The sequence below is a fragment of the Myotis daubentonii genome, chromosome 7, assembly GCF_963259705.1.
Source record: "Myotis daubentonii chromosome 7, mMyoDau2.1, whole genome shotgun sequence".
In the NCBI taxonomy this organism is placed as follows: domain Eukaryota; kingdom Metazoa; phylum Chordata; class Mammalia; order Chiroptera; family Vespertilionidae; genus Myotis; species Myotis daubentonii.
Window position 1 is genome coordinate 48,072,397 of NC_081846.1, and position 21,497 is coordinate 48,093,893.

Consider the following 21,497-nt stretch of genomic DNA (forward strand, 5'->3'; position numbering starts at 1 on the left):
AAGTGACCGTGACTTTCACCCTCTTTTCCCCATCATTTTCACCCTCTTTGTTCCCCTATCCTTTGAGTGTAACGGGTCGGGGGGTAGTGGTGGGGGTGGGAGGACCCGGCTGGGGCTCTGAGAGAAGGGCGGGAGTGGAGGTGGAGGAGCACTGAGTCGCCAGCGGAACCCGTGAGCAAGGCCGCGGTTGCAGCTCGGAGGCAGCACTGGGACGAACGCGAGCGCGCCTGGTTAGCGGCGCTTCCGGCCCCAGCCACGGCGCTAGCAACCTCTTGAAATGCGCCGATGCGGTGCTTGAAACCCGGGCTGGAGCCGCCGCTGATCGAGGATCCTGAGATCGGCGCGGGATACCCTGGAGGCAGGCTGCTCAGAGGCTGGCGGAAGACTCCGCTCGCCGATAGCGCCGGGAGGAGACGCACACGGCCTTGCCGGTGTGTCCTTACCGCCATTCGTCCCCTGCCCGGCCCCTGGGCCAGCGGCGCTGATAAATGGGCGGGGGTTTGGGGACTCGGGAAATTCAGGTTAAATAATTTCTCTGCAGATCTGGTGCCGTTAAACCCTGAGAACCCACACTTTTTTTAAAAAAAAATGAAGAAATTAAGACTTAAAGAACTAGAGAGTCGCCTGCAACAAGTGGATGGATTCGAAAAGCCCAAGTTACTCCTAGAACAGTATCCCACCAGGCCGCACATTGCAGGTAGGGCGGCTGGTGACCACGCCTTTGCTTCTCGGGTGGGTGAGTCCTGTCTGCTCGCTCTATACTGAAATGAGGACAGTTGTTTACAGACAAAGAACGTCCAGAGGAAATCTGCTGAAAGGTTACATAGCACGTTAGGGAGGGCTTCCTTGACACCACAGCTAAAGACACCCCACACACAGACACACACGTTGCCATTTTACTGTTTGGCTTCTGCGTGCCCTTAATACTGTCAGACGTCTTTTTAATGTGTTTGTTTCTCTCATTACACTGTAAACTCCTCAAGGGAAAAGAATTGGGCTTTTTCACACAGTGCCCCGTGTCTGAAGAGTTTCTGATACTAGTTAGGAGCTCAGTAAATATTTGTAAAATAAGGATCCATTTCCTTTTGCAAGGAATTGTCAGCACAGATTCTATGCTATACCCTGTCCTAGAAATGAATACTAGAGCTGGCTAGCTGAAGGACTTTTAACAAATCCAGAATAGGCGCTATATAACTATGAAGATGCATTTCAATTTTAAAAATGATCTGAGTGAGAATCAGTGTTGCTTGATCTGAGAGAATGATACCAGTAATACAGGAGAGAATACAGGAAAAACTATTCATATTTAATAAATGTATGATCAAAGTCATTGGGGAGTCTTAGGAAAATTAATTTGTTGGCAACACCTGCAAGGAGGAAACTCGTCCAGCTCCAACATGGTTTTGTTTCTAGGCTGCCAGTGAATGTCAAGGAACTTAACTCCAACAAACTGTCATAATTTCAACCAAATATTAAGACCAGTTCACTCAATTTAGATAACGACTTATTAACTATCTCAGGTTATAGGGTTTCTAAGTGGATTTCAGCTTTTTAAAAGGCCAGTTGTAACATGCACATGGATGTGCTAATTCTTTACCAGCTTCAAAGTCACCAACACCTGCAGCTATAATCAGGACAGCACAGTCGGCCTGAGATGTCCCATAATTGTATTTTTGATAAAACTGGATCCTGGGCCATCAGTGATGGCCAGTAATCCTTGTAGGGTTCATATATCCATAGGGAGATATCAGTGATCTTACTCATGAGTAACCTTCAGCATATACCAGACCTTTGTGTATTTGAAATATCCCTTTCCAATCTCAGTAGCTTCTGCTCTACAGCTCAATAGTTCTATCAGGTCTTCTTAGTACAGTGGTTCTCAACTTGTGGGTCGCAACCCCTTTGGGGGTCGAACAACCCTTTCACAGGGGTTGCCTAAGACCATCGGAAAACACATATATAATTACATATTGTTTTTGTGATTAATCACTATGCTTTAATTATGTTCAATTTGTAACAATGAAAATACATCCTGCATATCAGTTATTTACATTACGATTCATAACAGTAGCAAAATTACAGTTATGAAGTAGCAACGAAAATAATTTTATGGTTGGGGGTCACCACAACATGAGGAACTGTATTAAAGGGTCGCAGCATTAGGAAGATTGAGAACCACTGTATTAGTAGATTATGAATATATGTCTGTAGATCATAAATATATGTGTCTAAATATGTGAGTCTAAAAGCTATATTGTGGGTTTAGTTTTTTCCTTTCCCATTCTAGTTTAAGCTTATGGTACCTGGTGACAAATTTGTTGCAAAAAAGTTCTGTGCCATTTTAATGTTAATGCATGGTTCCTGGACTTACAGATTTCACAAATCAGTAAAATTTCAAAATAATTTTGGACACCGATATAGCATTGCCAAATTTATATATTAACAAGGAAAGATATTTTTAAAACCTATTTACTCTTCCCATCCTTTCATAAAAATATTTCAACATCAAAGATAACTGATATATGTGTGTGGATGGCAATGCTTTAAACAGGTTGAGGGGAAAAACATTGACCTTATTTTTCTCATTTACCTCAAAGTTTTGTCATTCTTGGCATTGTCAGCAGAGACTAGTTTTGGGGAACCACTGGTATGGGTTTTATTATTTTTGTGTGTGAGACTTTGTATTACATACCAAGGTATTATGCCTTATGTTCTAGGGTACCATTTGGGGGAGGACTAGATAATGAAATACAAATTGTTTTAGAGTCATTTGCACAAATTGGATTTTGGTCATCAACTTGCTTACTTATTCTCTAATATGTTTTTTGATCTTTTAGCATGTATGCTGTATACAATTCATAACACATATGATGACATTGAAAATAAAGTGGTTGCAGATCTAGGATGTGGTTGTGGAGTACTCAGCATCGGAACTGCAATGTTAGGAGCAGGGTAGGTCCAGTATATATTCTTTGGTATGGGGTGACTTTAATAAGCATAAATAGGATCAACTGGTTATATTTATGGGACTCTATACTATAATGAGTTAATTTTGAACAAGCAGAACTAAAAAAAATACAACAACAACAACAATAAAACCAGTAACACCAGCAGGCAGATGTCTCCCTTGTAAACAAACCTGAGTTTCCAACCCCTGCCAGATTGGGAAATCATGCTGTTGAAAGGTAACACTCACTCTTACTTTGCCAGTTGAGTTATGGTTTTTATTGTTATTGTTTTGACTTGGAAGCCATAAATAGTGGATCTTTGTCTATGTTTTGTATTTATAGGTTGTGTGTTGGATTTGACATAGATGAAGATGCATTGGAAATATTTAATAGGAATGTGGAAGAGTTCGAGTTAACAAATGTTGACATGGTTCAATGTGATGTGTGCTCATTAATTAACAGAATGTCCAAGTCGTTTGATACAGTAATTATGAATCCTCCTTTTGGAACCAAAAATAATAAAGGTTAGTAACAAAACTCAGGTATATTGGTTTTAAAAACCAGTTGCTTGTTGATTGTTTAGGTTAAGTGTTTTTATCACTCTACAGTAAATACACCAATCTCTTATCTATAGTTATTACAATTTCAATTTGTTTAATGCATGGATAGGGAATTGAATTTTTCAGTCTTTGTTTTCACAAATTTGTATTAAATGAAAAAAATATTTTTATACTCCATGATTTATTTACCTGCCCTTTATGAATGATTATGAATCCTATAAAGTATTTTATACTTTTATTTAGAACCTCCTTTTTTTTTTTCTTTTTTTGGTTAATCCTGGAGGATATTTTTTCCATTGATTTTAGAGAGATTGGAAGTGGCGGGGGGAGGGGGGAAGAAAAAACATCCATGTGAGGGATCCATATCAAATGGTTGCCTCCCCCACACACCCCAGCCTGGGTGGGGAATCTGCAACCCAGGTATGTGCCCTTGACTGGAATAGAACTCGAGACTCTTTTATTCTTGGGCCGACGTTCTAACCACTAAACCATGCCAGCCAAGGCTAGAACCCCATATATATATATAATTTATTTTATTTTTTTTTCCAGAGAGGAATGAAGAGGGAGAGATAAAAACATCAATGATGAGAATCACTGATCAGCTGCCTCCTGCACGCCCCCTACTGGGGAGTGAACCCGCAACCCGAGCATGTGCCCTTGACATGAATCAAACCCGGGACCTTTCGGTCCGCAGGCTGATACTGTATCCACTGAGCCAAACCGGCTAGAGCTGGAACCTCTCTCAGTAACAGTGACTCACTGTGGCTTTTTTTGTGTGAATGCTGTGCGCAAGGAGGGTAGGAAATCAGTAAGAGGAAAAGACATGCAGTTTTAAAAAGTCCTCCTTGCACCCTTCCATCCCCACCTGATTCTAATTACTATTCTGTTCCTTTCTCCCTTCTTTGAAAGTTATTAATTTGGGATATACTAAAATTTTTACTTTATCCTTATTCAAATACGACATTATAGTTCTGGTTTTATTCTATCAACTTATAAGATATTTGGATGTTTTACTTATTTGTACTCTGTCTTTTTGCAGAATTTGAAGTGGCTATTTTCATATTTATTAATACCTGGTATTCATTTAATCTTCTATTTCAATAACAGGTTTATAATTTAAATTGGAGCTTTTTCTACTGTTAACAGGAACAGATATGGCATTTCTGAAGACTGCTTTGGAAATGGCAAGAACAGCAGTATATTCTTTACACAAATCCTCAACTAGAGAAGTAAGTTCAAATCATCATGATATTCTGTCATTTATTTTTGAAATCATGAGTGTTGTAAGGATTTGCTATGAAATGTATTTACTGGTAAGTAAATGTAAATATTAGACAAAAACCTGGGCATGTGCTCCAACTAGGAATTGAACTGTGACCTCCTGGTCCATAGGTCCACGCTCAACTACTGAGCAACACTGGCCAGGCAAGTCTGTATTCTTATACAGAAATTCTAGATTTCAAAAATGCGAAAATATACCCAAACTAGGATTATTTATTAAATTCAAGAAAAAACTACATGCACAAACACAGTGTCAGTATCTACACTAATAAAAGAGAAACATGGTAATTGGCGTACGACGCTACCCTTTTCATTGGCTAATCAGGGCTATATGCAAATTAACTGCCAACTAAGATTGGCAGTTAACTGCCAACAAGATGGCAGTTAATTTGCATATGTAGGCACAATGCAGGGAGGCGAAAGGGAAAGCAGGAAGAAGCCCCCTGCCACTGACAGTGATCGGAAACCCAGAGGGGAGCTAAGAGCTGGGGGCAGGGCATGATCGGAGAATCAGGTGCCTTTGCCGCCCTGGCCAGTGATAGCAGGAAGTAGGGGTGGAGCCAGTGATGGGAGCTGGGCACGGTCGAGGCTGGCAGTCCCGTGAGCTAGGTGTCCCTTGCCTGGGCCTAAAGCGGAGCCCACGATCGCGGGGCCGCTGCAGCTGTGGGTCCCTGCTGCCCAGGCCGGACACCTAGGCCAGAGGCGTTAGGCCTGGGCAGGGGTGGAGCCTGCAACCATGGGGAGCTGAGGGTCCCCTGCCCAGGCCTGACACCTCTGCCAGAGGCCTCAGGCCTGGTCAAGGGGCCGATCCGGTGATTGGTGATCGGAGGGTGATGAGGATCAACTCCTCTGGCCAAGGCATCAGGCCTGGGTAGGGGGCGGAGCCGGGGATTGGCGGGATATGATGGTCCCCTTGCCCAGGCCTGAAGCCTGGGTCAGAGGCGTCAGGCTTGGGCGGGGGGTGGAGCAAGCGATCAGAGGGAGATGGGGGTCCCCTGCCCAGGCATGATTCCTGGGCCAGAGGCCTCAGGCCTGGGCGGGGGCCAGAGCCAGTGATCGGGGGGAGATGGGGGTCCCCTGTCCAAGCCTGACACCTCTGGCGGAGGCGTCAGGCCTGGGCAAGGGGCCGATCCTGCGATCGGAGGGTGATGGGGGTCTACGCCTCTGGCCGAGGCATCAGGCCTGGGCCAGGGGCAGAGCCAGCAATCTGAGGGGTCTGGGGACCCCTGCCCAGGCCTGACGCCTGGGCCAGAGGCATCAGGCCTGGGCTGGGGGCAGAACCAGTGATGGGGGGAAATGAGGGTCCCCTGCCCAGGCCTGACGCCTCTGTTAGAGGCGTCAGGCCTGGGCAAGGGACCGATCCTGCGATTGGAGGGTGATGGGGGTCAACGCCTGAGGGCTCCCAGTATGTGAGAGGGGGCAGGCTGGGCTGAGGGACACTCCCCCCCACCCACCCACCCACCCAGTGCACGAATTTTGTGCACCGGGCCCCTAGTTGTTTATAATGAAAGTATTTCCCTAAAATTTAGGGAAAGTTAGTTTATCAACCAGCTTAATTGTACTATCAACATGAATAAAATGCTTATACCAAATATTAGTATTTCTAGATTTCTAGCAGATTATGCACATAAATTATTGAGGGGATTATGGGCAACTTTTTTTCCATTTATGTTGAAATGTGTATACTTTTAAAGATTCATAAAGCAATTTTTATAACCAAAAATTTTATGAAGTAGTTCAAGAATTTTAGACCTATAAGTAGTTAACATTTAGTACTTACTGTGTGCCAGGACAGTTCAAAGCACTTTTCATATTCCTCAACAATCAGATGAGAGATACCATTATTATCCTCATTTAACAGATGAAGAAACTGAGGCACAAAAAGAATGAGTAGCTCAGGGTTACAAAGCTGGTAAGTAGCGGAGCAGCAGTTCAGATGCAGGCTGTCTGGTTCTAGAGACCATGTTCTTAACTACTATCCCCTACTGCCACTGACCAGGTACACAGATCTCTGTTGAATCATTTCCAGGATAGTTATATATTATTGATGAAATAATGCTGCAGAAACCACGGTTACGTTGTACACTTTGATGTATTTCTGAAATAATAACTTTGTGACTTGGATTTTATTTAAATATGTAATTTGGCTCAGATGGTTAAATATATTGAAATGGCTTGGTTTATTTTCTAAATGTGATCCAATCAATTGAAAAAAATTTAAGGATCTAAATTCTAATGAAGTTTTAAAAGCTTGAATTTTTTGAAAACTTAATACCAAGTATTAGTAAAAAGCAATTTAAAAATATTTACAAATCAGTTCACATTAACATGTTATTATGTTCAGCATATTCAAAAGAAAGCTGCAGAATGGAAAATCAAGATAGACATCATTGCAGGTAAGAGTTTTTAAGTTTCTCATAAAACAAATCTAAATTCTAAGAAAGCCAAAATGCATTAGCCAAACCAGAATTTTTATACAGGTGCTAAGAAGATAGTGTAAATCACGTTTTTTAGTGTGACAAATGGAGTAAAGGCAGGGTATCAATGTTTGTCTAAGACTGTCCCAATTTATGTATTGCATTTTACTGAAAACTTCTAATAGTACCCAAGTATTTGGTCACTCCAAGTTCAGACCCTTTATAGCTTCAATAACTGAAAAGCTTGGGTTTAGAGTTGGTCAGACCTCAGTTTGAAATCCATTCATGGAAAATACCACCAGATTATGCCTGGATCACCTGTCTTTTTTTTAAACTATTGCTGCCTTTTCTTTTTTATTTTAATATATATATTTTACTGATTTCAGAGAAGGGAGAGAGAGAAACATCAATGATGAGAGAGAATCATTGATTGGCTGCCTCCTGCACACCCTCTACTGGGGATTGAGCCTGCAACCCAGGCATGTGTCCTTGACTGGAATCGAGCCAAACCAGCTAGGGCTGGATCACCTGTCTTTCAATTTTCTAATTGCCCCTGAAGTCAAATAACATGAAGCTTTTTTTTAGTAGGGGATAGAATATAATCATCCACACTGAGTAAATCATGCTTGGTACATTTTTATTAGTAAACTGAATACTCACAAACATTAAAATAGGGAAAGCATACAACTAGAAGCTAACTGTAATCCAAATAATTTTGAAAAGTCTGAAGTAAGAGTACAATAAGGGGAAATGTTTTTACACAATAATAAACTATGAACTAGCACGATGGTGTTAACCATATAACTAGATCTATTACTGTTCTTAATATAATGTGTAAAAGGTCAGTCTTTCTATTATATTCAGTATTGTCATTCCTTATGTAATTTAAGTTATTAGAATATGCAACATGGAGCACCTTAGAACAATTCCAGTATAATACCAAACCAGAGCCTTGCTACTCCAAATGTGGTTTTAGATGATGACCATTGACATCCCTTGGGAGCTTGTTAGACTTGCAAAATTTCAGGCTCCACTCAGATCTACTGAATTACAACTTGCGCCTCAATGCACATTAAAATTTGAGAGCTGTGACCTATAGTTAGAATTTATATTGTAAAATATGAAGGGATAGGTAGACTCATTGCCATCCCGCTAAAATGGATCAGTAGTAAGTTTGGAGGACCTACATTATACTTTAGAAAGGAATATGAAAAGGTTGGTTTTCATTTGAGAGCATAGTAGGAAAATACATGGCTACTTACTACCATTACTAAAATCCAGACAATAAAACTTTTTAAAATAGGTATGAGATTGCTAGCTATTGATTAGGAAACTAAAAATAGGATGGTACTATCATTTTCATAGGATATACTTTTGTCCACTTGTTATGCTTCTAAACTCTTCCCTATAACCTCAAATTTTGGTATAAATTACCAAAGTAGCAGAAATGCCAAACTCAACTTGCCATGGGTAACCTTGGGGATACATGGCAGTCCTTGGATACCAAGTTAAAGTGACAGGTCTAAAATCTTCAGTTTACCAGCATTTAGTGTTTTCTTAATTCATGGGGTTTTTTTAAGTCAAAGGTGGTTAATGCTTGGAAATACAGTTTTTATCCTTAAGTGGCCTTTTTTTTTTTTTATAGAGCTGAGATATGACCTGCCAGCATCATACAAATTTCATAAAAAGAAATCAGTAAGTCTCTTGAACTTTACAATAAGTAATTAATTCTTATCTTATCAAGTTGCCTGAGTAAATACAGAAAGCCAGCCTGGGAGACAGATTATGGAACAGCCTATAATGCACAGCCAATACTCTAGTTTAAGATAAATTATTTCTCAAATACTTTCGACAGAAAAAGAAAAAATAAACTAAGTTTTTGCTCTTTTTATATAGTATACATTTTATTCGTTTGTACTAATACATTCTCATATTACAAAGGCAATTTAGTACAAGAATCTTTCTTTTGATATTTGAATCATCTGAATAACATACAACTGTACATTAAAAAAAAAATCCTCATTTGGATAACAAAAAGACAAGCTAAACAATAAAAAATTTTCTTTTCTTACAGGTAGACATTGAAGTGGACCTAATTCGGTTTTCTTTTTAAAAGCCTCCAAAGACAAATGCAGCTAAAAACCTAATTAAAATGAATACAAAATTTGTTTACTGAACTACTGGTCTCCGGCACCATTTTCTGTTTTCTGCTGTTTTGATGCAGGTTCTTCTTTGTCTGTTTCTTCTCTTGCTCTTTTTACTGGTCCTACACAATAACAGAATTAATTTTTGTTAAGTTCATTGTAAGGATTACTCTATTTTAGTAAGGAGCACAATTACCAATGAGAAAAGGCTTTTCTTGTAGTACAGACCTTCTGCTCTCTAACCTTAACTTCCAAACATCCTTGTTATCCATTTGTAAAAACAGCACAACCAGGGTAAATTGCAACCAGGGTAAATTGCAATCCAATAATGCCACTCATACAGAAACTGGAAAACTACATCAATATTCTCTCCCACAAATAATTTCTCATGTAAGTACCAAATGACTTGGAAAAACTTACCAGATGCACCATTTTCATCATGTTCATCATCACTATCAAATTTAGTTTTCTTGCCCTGGAACTGTACTTTTCCTTTAGCAGACCCAGTCTGGGCAACTTTATTTCCCTTTCCTTTTCCTTTAAATCTGCGACCTAGAGAGGCAATTGAGAAATCAGTAAAGAAATGTTTTAAATATCTTGTCACTGTCTTTGAACACCTATTATATTTTTTACTCAAGCAAATGAGTAAATATCCAAACTCTCAGAAAAAAATAAGAATAACCTTTTGACTTCCATTTGTTGAGGGATTCTTGTTGATCGTCTATGATTTTTTTCAATGCTTCTTTTTCCACATCTCCATCTAGTACTTCCCATGTCACTTCTTTGTTCTTTAATTGAAGGTTACCATTATTTGCATCTTTGGCTTTATCCAGTGCTTCCTTAGCTTTTTCTTTAAATAGAATTATTCCCTACATCAAAGACAAAAAGCCACACCCTTAAGTTTTTAGTCTCACAGTTAATACCTTCAAAGTAAATTTTCCTAGTCTGCAAAATCTTCCATGCCATTACCAGTTTCAATGAATTTTAGTGAACATCAGGAAGATACTACAAAACTTGCAGTCACTGATCCAACAATTATTTATAGCATAACAGAAAATATCAGGTATTGCCCGGCCAGTATGGCTCAGTGGTTGAAAGTAGACTCATGCACCAGATCACTGGTTCGATTCCCAGTCAGGGCACTTGCCCAGGTTGCAGGCTCCATCCTCAGTAGGGGGCGTGCAGGAGGCAGCTGATCAATGTTTCTCTCCCCATTCCCCTTTCTCTAAAAATCAATAAACATATATTTTTTAAACAAAATACAGGTATCACATGGAGTCAAAGCAATAACAAAATGGACAAGTAATTAAAGAGAAGCTATTTGCATAAACAGTGATTCTCTCTACTAATGATTTCATCTAAAAGATAAATTTCTGTGGATTTTTCAACACTGGCATAAAGCATATGAATGAATGTTTCCAAACCTCTTTTGCTCCTCTGACAAAGTCTATCCATTTTATTTCACCATGATTCGAGAAAAGGATGTGCAAATCTTCTCTACAGGTCTGATCATCTAGGTCCCCTGAAAATTTCAACAAGCAGCCAATCTTTTCTTCTAGAGATTTCTATAAAAACATACAAGGCAATAAGTTTCTTAAAAGCAACCCCAAATCAGAAGTAGCTTACACCACTCTATACCTATACAAGGAAAAGACTAGAAACTAAAATGCTATTTTTAAGTACTTTAATAGTTGGTACATTTCATCCTTTGTTCTACAATGGCTTTTGATTTAACTAATTTCTCCAACAAGTAATATTTAATTAGTTACATATTTTAGTTATATAAGTCTGTTTATTAAATCATCTCTGGATAAATAATAATTTTAGCCAAATAGTACTTGGCTATTACTTTAGTGTAATGACAAATACAGATTTGCTTACATATTCTCTGGAAAGTCCTCAAATCTTTTATTCTCAACTTTAAATTCTTAGACATCAGTAATATATACTTACCAATTCAGCATTTTCTGCTAACTTTCGTTTTTCTTCTTGCTCTCTACAAATAAAAATATAATTAGAATTTTCCACTTACTATATGAGAAAATTAAGTCATGGTAAAGATAACCTTGATCGTGATCACTAAACTTAACCAAAGCCAGTCCTTGGAATTTCTGATTGTCTAATGCTAGCATACACAATGTGTCCCCCACATTATCAAGGCAGTTTAAGACCCCAATGTTTCATGAGCAAAAGGTAAGTAAGCCTATTGCTACTCATTTTAAAGCTCATCATCAGCCCCATTTCCCAGAACCACTCTCTACCTTTGTAAAGATTTAAGGAATTAAAATGTTCTATTAGCTCTATTTACTTACTTTTTAGCTCGTAATTTAGCTTCCACTTTATTTTGCTTTCTTTCTTCATTTTTCTTTGCAAAGTAATCTTCCCTAAAGGACACAAAATATAGAGGCTAAATTCATGAGAACAAAGATTTCAAATTATTTTTAATTATTTAAGACATGGCATAAGAATGTTACATTTTTTCCCATCAACATAATTACCTAAAAATTCAAAAGATATCAAGGAAGTTACTCTTATATTTTTTAAATAACAGATTTACTAAGAATTCACATGCCATAAAATTCACCGTTTTAAAGTATATAGTTCAATGCTTTTTAATATATTTAGGTTGTACAACCATCACTATTATCTAATTTCAAAACATTTTCATGACCCCCAAAAGAAATCCCATATCCATTAACAATCTCATATTGGTTTTCATTTATTATTCATGTATTTTTTACTTATTTTTTAAGGTATATTTTTTTATTGATTTCAGAGAGGAAGGGACAGAAACATACATGAGAGAGAATCATCGATTGGTTGCCTCCTACATGCCCCACACTGGGGACGAAGCCGGCAAACCAGGCCATGTGCCCCTGACTGGAATCAACCCCAGGACCCTTCAGTCCGCAGGCTGACACTCTATCTACTGAGCCAAACCAGCTAGGGCTCATTCATGTTTTTTTAAAAGTAAACCAGAAATTATGTAAGTTTCAGAGTTTTCTAGTGTTCATTTCACAAAAGGAGAAAATTCTAAAATCCCTCCGAGACCCAAGAATAAGAACAATTATAAAAATCACATTAAAAAATATTTCTTGAAGGGTCCTGGCCAGGTGGCTCGGTTGGAGCGTCATCCTGTATACCAAAGGGTAGTGGGTTCAATTCCTATCAGGGAAAATACCTAAGTTTTAGGTTTGATCCCTGGTCAGGGCACATATGGGAGGCAACACATAGATGCTATCTCTCACATCGATGTCCACCCCCCCGCCCCCAGTCTAATCAGTAAAAACATATCCTTGGGCACCTAATTATAGATACTTCTCTCAATATGCCTCCCAGTTTTTATGAGAGTTCAAACTGTACAATACTGTTCAAAACTGAAGACTATTAGGTGTCAGTTCTTTATTCTGCTCACTGTGATACTATAGAGAAATTATTCATTACTGCTCAGCAAAATCATTGTATATGCTTAATCATCACTTATTTTATTTTTTTCCAGTTTCCTTGCATTATAGTGTCTCTGTTACTGGTTTTTAAAAGCTGATTATGAATTTTAGATGCAAAATAAGTCATAAAGATGTTAACCATTTCTCATGCACTGCAAATGAAATACCATGTTTTTTTGTTATTATTTTACTTTTTGGTTGTATCAAACTTGTGTATTAAATATAATCATGTTCTGTTTAAAAACCAACAAACATATCCTCGGGTGAAGTCTAAAATAAAAAACACTTTTGAGAATGTAACATTGAGCATGATTCATCACAGTGCATCTCTGAGTCCAGTTTAGCACACAGCATATTTAGAATACTATGTTGCAGAGAGCGCCGGGGAAGGCACATGAGCTGATTGTTGGCCGAGTTCAGGGCATCGGCAGAGCCACCTCCTGGAAACATACCTTGCCTGAGGCAGGTATGTTGTCAGCCTAACCTTTAGCTCAGGCGCCAACGGGTGGGTTTCATTATCTAAGCTCAGCCAGGCGCCAGGAATGGACTCAGCCAGGAGTGACAATTACAAAGAAGCCACAAGAATGAAGAATTGCAGCTTGATCCTTAACCATGATTTCACATAATTTCCTTTGTCTTAAAACTTTGGTAAAACTTTCTGGTATCATGCTGTATTATAATAAACGCGCTGCACCAGCTCTGGGTCACTGTCTCTGCATTGGAGGGCAGCATCCCACCTGGCCCCAGTTTTCCCTACTGTCTGTCTGTCTGTCTCTTTCTTTTTTTCAATCCCCCATTGCCCCATACACAGGACTCGTCCACTCTCTAGCCGTGCTGGTCGCGGTAAAGAGAGAAAAATTATACTATGTAATGCAAAAGCAGGACACAATGGTCCTCCATCTAACTTTATCATGCAAATGTTCTGGTTTGTCCAAGTTTTTAGACACACACATTAAAAAAAATGTGATCCAAATCCTTTGTAGTATATAAAATACAGGCATATAGACTATGAGAAGAACAGATAAAAATTGTACAGTGATTTATTCTCTAACACCAAAAGCCCAAACTTCAGTCTCCAGCCTGATTATGAATTTTAGATGCAAAATAAGTTAGCCTCATTTACTAACTGCTAACAGAGAAGAGGTATTAATAAACATTTCTATGTATTCTCAAAGGATTAAGTTTCCACTAAACAAATTTCAAGCATTTCTCAAAGAATCCTATGGATACCAAAACTACTGGACTTATAGAGGAGGCTATTCCATATTCCTTACCCCCAGTGTGTCAATTCCACATAAGTGGCCAGAAGAAACATCAGCAAAAAGACTTACTTGAAAAGTATTAGCAGATCTGTGTCTTTGTATTTTTGTCCAGGGGTCTCCACAAACTTTTTAGCAGATTCAATGCTATCAAACACAGCAAATATTGATCCCTTTTAAAAGGGGGAGAAAGATTTTTTTTTTAGTTATGTCCCATATATTTTTCAACTAGAAAAAGTCTGTTACATCATACAACCATACCTTAAATGCTTTATGCAATGTTCTTCTCATCTGAATATTTAGTACTTGACCTTTATCTTCTAACCATTCTTTTATGTCATCAAGGGTTGCATCAGTAGGGAAGCCTTTCTGTGAGTAGGAAGAAATGTACAAATGACTTCTCAGGTAAACAATGAGCCAGAAATTCTGAATCCTTTTGTCTTGAAATGAAGCCAGGATATCCATCTATCCCTCCCTCCCTCAAATGTTTGACAGCTCTGGTTAAGAGCTATTGCTATCTGCTACAATAAGAGTGACTCTTTTATCTGGGATTCAATTCAAAATAATCCAGTTGTTGAAAAAAATAATAATAATCCAGTTGGAACAGGGACAGGACAAGATTAATCAGGTATTGCCAAAACCGGTTTGGCTCAGTGGATAGAGCGTCGGCCTGCGGACTGAAAGGTCCCAGGTTCGATTCCGGTCAAGGGCATGTACCTGGGTTGCGGGCGCATCCCCAGTAGGAGATGTGCAGGAGGCAGCTGATCGATGTTTCTAACTCTCTGTCTCTCTCCCTTCCTCTCTGTAAAAAATCAATAAAATAAAAAAAAAAAAGATTAATCAGGTATTAACTGTTACAACTGGAAAACTGTACATTATATATATATCCAATCTACTTTTGTATGTCTGAAATTTTCCAGAATAAAAAATACTTAAAAATTAATATACTAAAAAAAATTGCTATCAAGTTTAGCTGATGACAAGTAAGAACAGGTGATATGCACTGGGTGTTTATATGCTAAATATTTTATCCAATGGTATATGAGTTTTTCATTTGATTCTCACAACACTTCTATAAGGTAAAAATATTATCCCCATTTATAAAGATAAGGCTTAAAGAGATTAAGAACATATAGTAGGTGGTGAGGGACATATCATAAGTAGTGAAGCTATGATTCCTGAGCCCTTATTCTCACCAACTCTATCATCCATTCTTTCTAAATAAATAAGTTATAATTAATTGCATTAAAGGCCCACTCACAATATAAACAGATCTGTTTTTTACATCATTTTTATACTCATCAGTCACTTCAGGGAGAGGTTTGTTTGGAGATCTTCTGATTTTGGTCTTATCTTCACTTATTTCCATGAGTTCTGCCTTTGATTTGCTCAATGCTTCTACTATGACATTAAAGTCTGTTGTTAGACGGTTTAACCTGAAGAATATGTGTAAAAACATTGTAAGACTTCGTACTAGCACTTGTTAACAGAAAATCTAAAGATGGTTTTTAAAAGGTTTTTACCTATTAAATTTTATCATTATTTCCAAAGGTACCCAGCCTTCATCCAGTTTGATTTGTTCCTTTAAAAATTTGTCCCGTGGCAAATTGAAATCACCAAAATAATACTGCAAGATAATTACAATATATTTCAGATCATTGTATAATACTGACTCCAACTCTGGAGGGTTTTTATTTTAATCACTATCACATCACTAAGTTATATTCTTTAAAAATACATGTCATGCCCTGGCCAGTATTGTTCGTTTGGCTGCGCGTCGTCCCATGCACCAAAAGGTCACCAGTTCTATTCCCAGTTATGGCACATGCCTGGATTCAGGCTTGACCCCCGGTGGGGGGGTGTGCAAGAGGCAGAAAATCAATGTTTCTCTTTTTCTCTCTCTCCTCCTCATTCTTCCTTTCTAAAATCAATAAAAACATATTTTTAAAAATAAAATTAAATATTTAAAATACAAATTTAACAAAAAGGTAAAACTAAAAATTGATTAAACAATGTAATTAACAGATAGGTCAACAACAAATAAAAACATACCTAAGGATTTAGTATATAAAAAAACCTCTTGCTTCAAATCAGTGTGGAAAGAATAAATTTAAAACCTGGAATAAACTGGTTAATCACTCTAATTTTTAAAAGTTAAAAGTGTATATCTAATTTAAGCATAGAAGCACCCTTTCTCAGTATAAAAGCAAGAAAAAACTATACATGAAAAGGCCCAAGTGTGACTACTTGGAATGCCAAAAATAAGACAAACACAGAAGTCTATTAATAATTCTTAGAAATCAAGGGTCTGGAAGAAAAACCCCCAGAAAACACTGATAAAAAAATGAATAAAGGACATTAAAAAAAATTACTAAAACTAAACATGTACTATAAGTTCATTATTAATCAAAGAAATATAAATTAATGAAATAGCATTTTTCATCTGACAAATAGGCCGAAATTCTAAAAAGTATACCTAGTATTGTCCTGAATACAGAGAAATGGTCATGCAGGCAGAGATGTAAATTGGCCTTATTGAAAGTTTTTAAAAATGTGTATAACCTTTAAATCAGTAAACATGTTTATTAATCTATATATAAAGATATCATGATAAAACTGCTATAGCTAAAATATTGGAAATACCCTACATATCAAATAGGGAATGGGGTATATTGCACCCCATGTTTGGTGGAGGAAAGGGAAGGAATTAAAAACTATGTTCGCCGAAACCGGTTTGGCTCAGTGGATAGAGCATCGGCCTGCGGACTGAAGGGTCCCAGGTTCGATTCCGGTCAAGGGCATGTACCTGGGTTGCGGGCACATCCCCAGTAGGAGATGTGCAGGAGGCGGCTGATCGATGTTTCTCTCCCATCGATGTTTCTGGCTCTCTATCTCTCTCTCCCTTCCTCTCTGTAAAAAATCAATAAAATATATTAAAAAAAAAAAAAAAAAAAAACTATGTTCGTGTCAGCACTGACCAAAGTGTAAAAGTGTATTCATTGGGCTTTAACCTCGATTACCTCAGGAGGGTGGGATCTGAGAGGTGACAGGGTATATAAGGGACATCATTAATGTTTCTTTGTGCTTCTTTATATTATTCTAAATATTAACACAGAATAATTTATAATTTTCTTCACAAAGAAATTAGTACAAAATATTGCAATATAGGAAATTTTAATGACAAAGAAGTAAAACTTTTTAAAAAATAGTTGAGAATTGCCAAAAACACACCAAATAATATGAAGTTTTTCAGTAAAAACATAAAATAGAAACTAAGACATTACCCACAGCAGCCATTATTGTAAAGCTTCAACTTGTAAATACAAAAGTTTTAAAAAATGCTAAGTGGACTCTGCAAACAAATATTCTGTTAAAAGTTACAACAGCCAAGAACTATTTGGGCAGGAATGACAACTAAGATCTTCAAAGATATAAAGTGCTATGTAACAGGGAAGGTCCTTCACAAAGAATTATGTTACCTTATTAAGTGCCAGGCACTCTGCTGTATGTTTTACATTTTATTACATGTAACCCTCACAGCCACCTTATAAGGAAGGAACAATTATCCTCACTTTACAGACTAGGAAACTAAAGAAAAAAGGTATGTAACATCAGTCTACAATGTTATCTTTTGAAATGCCTGTAGTCTTCAGGTTTCATGAACTGGCTCCATCAATATAAAACAGTTGTACTATTATATGTACAACTAATTCCAAGAATCAAAGACAAGCCAAATATTGGATAATGGGTCAGTATATGACCAAAAGTAGAAGTTCTTTCTGTATTTGTTCTGAGGCCCTAAATTTCCTTTCAAAGAGCCCGTTTCCACAGTTGAATAGTACAAGGATCATACCTCAATTTGATGACAGATTTTGGCCTCCAGGGCAGCCATTTTTTCATCACCATTTTCAGCCATTGTGGCCACCTGTAAATTTTCCCGAATTGGTATTACTGTTGTTTTTTAGCACAAAACTCAAGATCAGAAAAAGAATGTTTTAAAATGACCAATATCCCACTGTTTTCTTTAAAAATAAATCAATAATTTTTAGTTCCTCTACTCGATTCTCAAATCTCAACAAGAGAAAGCTCTGGAATGAGTGGTGGGAGCGTGAAAAGGTGCACACCCCTCTCAGTAAGGAAATCACTGCTCCATCTTCTGTAACAAAGCAAGTGGTGATCTTCGTTATGGATCTCAGCCCCACTTGTTTGCTGTGGGTCAAATTCCTTTTAAAACTAGTCACAGTTTGACTTGCTGAAACCTTTACCTGCAAAGACCAAGTATCATAACTTCAGGTGGAAAAAAAAGTCACCTATTATTGCCAGGGCCCAACTCGATGCTGCCCATGAAGCAGCCGACGAAGCGACAGCGTGAGAGCCTGCAGACGCTGACACCAGGAAAAGCTGGGGTAAGCGCGCCTTCCCATTCTCTAATCATCGATCGGTAACTGACCAGCTTCCGGCTAAGGGCCGGGGAGAAGGAGGCTGTGAGGTTGGTGTGTGAGGGACACAAAACCACGGCCCCTCGCTTGGAGCTGCTGGCCTCCGGGGCGAAAGTGTCTCTGCCCTTGGCCGACCCCTCCTGGCACGGTCCTCGGAGGCCGGGCGCAGGCGCTGCAACTGCTCCGCAGTAACCTGGACGGATGCACACTGCCAGCCCTGGCAACACGGCTGTACCGGTGCACATCCCCCTACCAGTCTGCTCCACCATAGGCACTGGTTTGCCGACCACAACCGACATCCCTAAGTTATTAGCGTGACTTAGGGCCCCTTAGAAAACAAAGGGGGGAGGGGTAAAGGCGATCTAGGCCCCACCAGGCTTCTCGGCCGACCCCATTGGAACTTGGCTTCATCACAGTCCCCCCAGAATGTAAATAAGACGGGCGGTATTAGCCACAGCTAACATTTCGCACAGAAGCCTTGATGCGAGTGAGCGAGTGCGCGAAGAGGACCCTAGACACCCGAGAGTTCGGCCAGGGAACAGCTACAGCCCCGATCCCCGGGCCTCACCCGGTCCCACAGGATCCCAGGAGCCCCGCGGAGTCCCGCCGCGCCAACCCCCCCGGGGACTGACAGAGGGGCCCCCACGCCCGCCCGAGGCGCCGCCGCAAGGCCGCGAAGGCAGGAAACTTTAAAGACGCAGCGGGGAGGCGGGCAGCGTCTGTCCAAAGGCCCCGCCAGGGACCCGTCCCAAAGCAGCCCCGGCTCGCTCGGCTCCCAACCTCGCGCGCAGAACCCCCGGCTCCCGCACTCCCCTCAGGGCCCCTCTCCCCTCCCGGACCAGCGCGCCGCCTCCGGCCGCGGCCCACGCGGCCCAGGAGCCCAACCTGAGGAAGGAGAGAAGCCGAGGCGCCCAGCATGAGGCGGCAAAGAAAGGGAAGGCGCCGAGGTACGCCACGCAAAGCTGGGCCTTTGGTCCCTCCTCGTTAGCCCCGGGAGTTGCTCACCTTTAAGGTCCCGGTTCCGCAGAGCCGGGCCACACGACCACTGAGAACGCCTCGCCGCCGCGGCGTCGCCTCTTCTAACGCGCGCGCAAAGAAGATGGGGACTGTCCCGGCAGCCCTTGCGCCGAGTGCGAGCGGCCACGGCAGCGCGGCTACGGCGGCTCAGAGGCTGGCGGGCGCCGGCGCAGCGTGATGATGCGGATGTAGTCCCGCCCCTACTCCTCTGCCCTCCCCAGGAAATTGGGTTGCAGTGTCCCGCAGAGTGATAGAGGATGTTAGCGTAAATACTTGTTTTTAAGTGTTTGTTTTTGAGTGAGTGAGAGAGAGAGAGAGAGAGAGAGAGAGAGAGAGAGAGAGAGAGATTATTTGTTGTTCCATTTACAGCATTTATGCATTCATTGGTTGCTTCTTGTATGTGCCTGGGAATCAAACCCAGAAACCTTGGCGTATCAGATGCTCTAACCAACTGAGCTACCTGGCCAGGGCAGTACAGTCATTTTAGAAAGCAACTTGGTAATATCTGCTAAAGTTTAAAATGTGTATAGCAGACGACCCAAAATCCACTCCTAATAATATATTCTAGGAAAATTTTCACATCTGTGCACAAAAAAAACATGCTCAAGAATATTCATAGAAATGTATAAATGCAAAAAAAAAAAGGGGGGGGGATTAACTAAATGTCCACCAAACAAGAACAGGTAACTACGTTGTGGTGTAATTAAACAATGAAATAATAAACAATACTGTGCCCTAGCCAGTATGGCTCAGTTGGTTGGGCATCCTCCCATGCACCAAAAGGTTCCTGGTTTGATTACCAGTCAGATCACATGCCCAGGTTGCAGGTTCAATGCCCAGTAGGGGGCATGCAGGAGGCAGTTGATTGATGTTAAGCTCTCACATCGAGGTTTCTCTCTTCTCCCTTCTTGCTCTAAGTCAATAAACTATTCTTTAAAAAAAATGTTTTACCCCAACCAGGGCTGGTGATTGAACCTGCAACCATGGTATGTGCCCTTGACTGACAATAGAACCTGTGGCCCCTCTAACCACTGAACACACAGGCCAGGGCAAGACTCTGAGCTTTTATTTTTTAATATTTTTATTTTTTAATGTATTTTTATCAATTTTGGAGAGAGAGGAAGGGAGAGGGAGAGAGAAATAGAAACATCCATGAGAGAGAAACATCAATTCACTGCCTACTGCACGCCCCTTACAGAGGATCGAGCCTGCAATCCAGGCCTGTGCCCTCACTGGGAGTTGAGCCTGTGACCTCTTGGTTCATAGGTCGATGCTCAACCACTGAGCCACACCGGCTGGGCAAGACTGAGCTTTTTACCTGAACATATGGCTACCCATCTTTGCATCAGTCTATGATAGCATACATGTAAGGACTTTAACTCGGAATGAAATATAGGGGTGGGCAAAAGTAGGTTTATGGTTGTTCATGTGGAAAGACATGCAGGTTATGATTTATAATAGCTTTATTAACTTAAAAGAATAAATCCCATTTCTTATACTCACAACTGTAAACTTACTTTTGCCCACCCCTATAGGTGTCATCACGAGATTTGAACAGAAGAGTGATAGGATCACAGTGTCTTATGGATTATATTGTTACTATTGTCAACAGGGATCTACCTGCTCATCAGGAAAAAAGTACAAGGCAAGGTGTCTCTCCAGTCAAAAAACTGGCTGCAGCCCTAGCCGATTTGGCTCAGTGGATAGAGCATCAGCCTGCGGACTGAAGGATCCCGGGTTCGATTCCAGTCAAGGACACGTGCCTGGGTTGCAGGCTTGATCCCCAATAGGGGGTGTTCAGAAGGCAGCCAATCAATGATTCTCTCTCATCATTGATGTTTCTGTCCCCTCTCCCTCTGCCTTCCTCTCTGAAATCAATAAAAATATGTTTAAAAAAACAAGTATTAAAAAAAAACAACTGGCTGCAAACTCTCCCCCAAGCCAGGCCTAAAGCTGCTTTACAAGTCGAGGAGACCAGGACACTGG

The 21,497-nt window shown here is 40.0% G+C and overlaps 2 protein-coding genes across 7 annotated transcripts; one reads left to right on the forward strand and one right to left on the reverse strand.

The window, feature by feature from the left end:
* The first annotated feature begins 215 nt into the window (after positions 1–215).
* On the forward strand, positions 216–9,383 carry METTL5 (methyltransferase 5, N6-adenosine). 4 transcript variants are annotated; one of them, XM_059704170.1, is made up of 8 exons: positions 217–431; positions 542–697; positions 2,838–2,952; positions 3,291–3,472; positions 4,655–4,737; positions 7,134–7,185; positions 8,852–8,901; positions 9,281–9,383. In XM_059704170.1, the coding sequence occupies exons 2-8, from the start codon at positions 589–591 to the stop codon at positions 9,317–9,319; spliced, it is 630 nt and encodes a 209-aa protein (XP_059560153.1). In that variant the 5' UTR covers positions 217–431; positions 542–588; the 3' UTR covers positions 9,320–9,383. The 4 variants fall into 4 exon arrangements, with proteins under 4 accessions (XP_059560154.1, XP_059560153.1, XP_059560152.1 ...); XM_059704169.1 differs by having other exon boundaries at positions 217–697; XM_059704172.1 differs by lacking the exon at positions 542–697.
* SSB (small RNA binding exonuclease protection factor La) lies at positions 7,827–19,656 on the reverse strand. 3 transcript variants are annotated; one of them, XM_059704166.1, is made up of 12 exons: positions 19,500–19,656; positions 17,909–17,980; positions 15,579–15,682; positions 15,317–15,491; positions 14,317–14,424; positions 14,128–14,228; positions 11,663–11,734; positions 11,304–11,346; positions 10,775–10,915; positions 10,033–10,219; positions 9,771–9,902; positions 7,827–9,472 (listed from the first exon to the last, which is right to left on the reverse strand). In XM_059704166.1, the coding sequence occupies exons 2-12, from the start codon at positions 17,969–17,971 to the stop codon at positions 9,384–9,386; spliced, it is 1,215 nt and encodes a 404-aa protein (XP_059560149.1). In that variant the 5' UTR covers positions 17,972–17,980; positions 19,500–19,656; the 3' UTR covers positions 7,827–9,383. The 3 variants fall into 3 exon arrangements, with proteins under 3 accessions (XP_059560149.1, XP_059560150.1, XP_059560151.1); XM_059704167.1 differs by lacking the exon at positions 15,579–15,682; XM_059704168.1 differs by lacking the exons at positions 17,909–17,980; positions 19,500–19,656 and adding an exon at positions 16,108–16,128.
* Between the last annotated feature and the right edge of the window lie 1,841 nt (positions 19,657–21,497).

What these genes read in the sequence shown, in the direction of transcription:
- METTL5 (XM_059704169.1), top strand. Translation starts at nt 589, where the DNA reads ATGAAGAAATTAAGACTTAAAGAACTAGAGAGTCGCCTGCAACAAGTG. An exon ending in TGGAACCAAAAATAATAAAG is followed by an intron (nt 3,473 to 4,654) that starts GTTAGTAACAAA and finishes TACTGTTAACAG; the next exon opens with GAACAGATATGGCATTTCTG. An exon ending in AATTTCATAAAAAGAAATCA is followed by an intron (nt 8,902 to 9,280) that starts GTAAGTCTCTTG and finishes CTTTTCTTACAG; the next exon opens with GTAGACATTGAAGTGGACCT.
- SSB (XM_059704166.1), bottom strand. Translation starts at nt 17,971, where the DNA reads ATGGCTGAAAATGGTGATGAAAAAATGGCTGCCCTGGAGGCCAAAATC. An exon ending in CATTGCATAAAGCATTTAAG is followed by an intron (nt 14,229 to 14,316) that starts GTATGGTTGTAT and finishes CCCTTTTAAAAG; the next exon opens with GGATCAATATTTGCTGTGTT. An exon ending in TGATGAAAATGGTGCATCTG is followed by an intron (nt 9,473 to 9,770) that starts GTAAGTTTTTCC and finishes GTTATTGTGTAG; the next exon opens with GACCAGTAAAAAGAGCAAGA.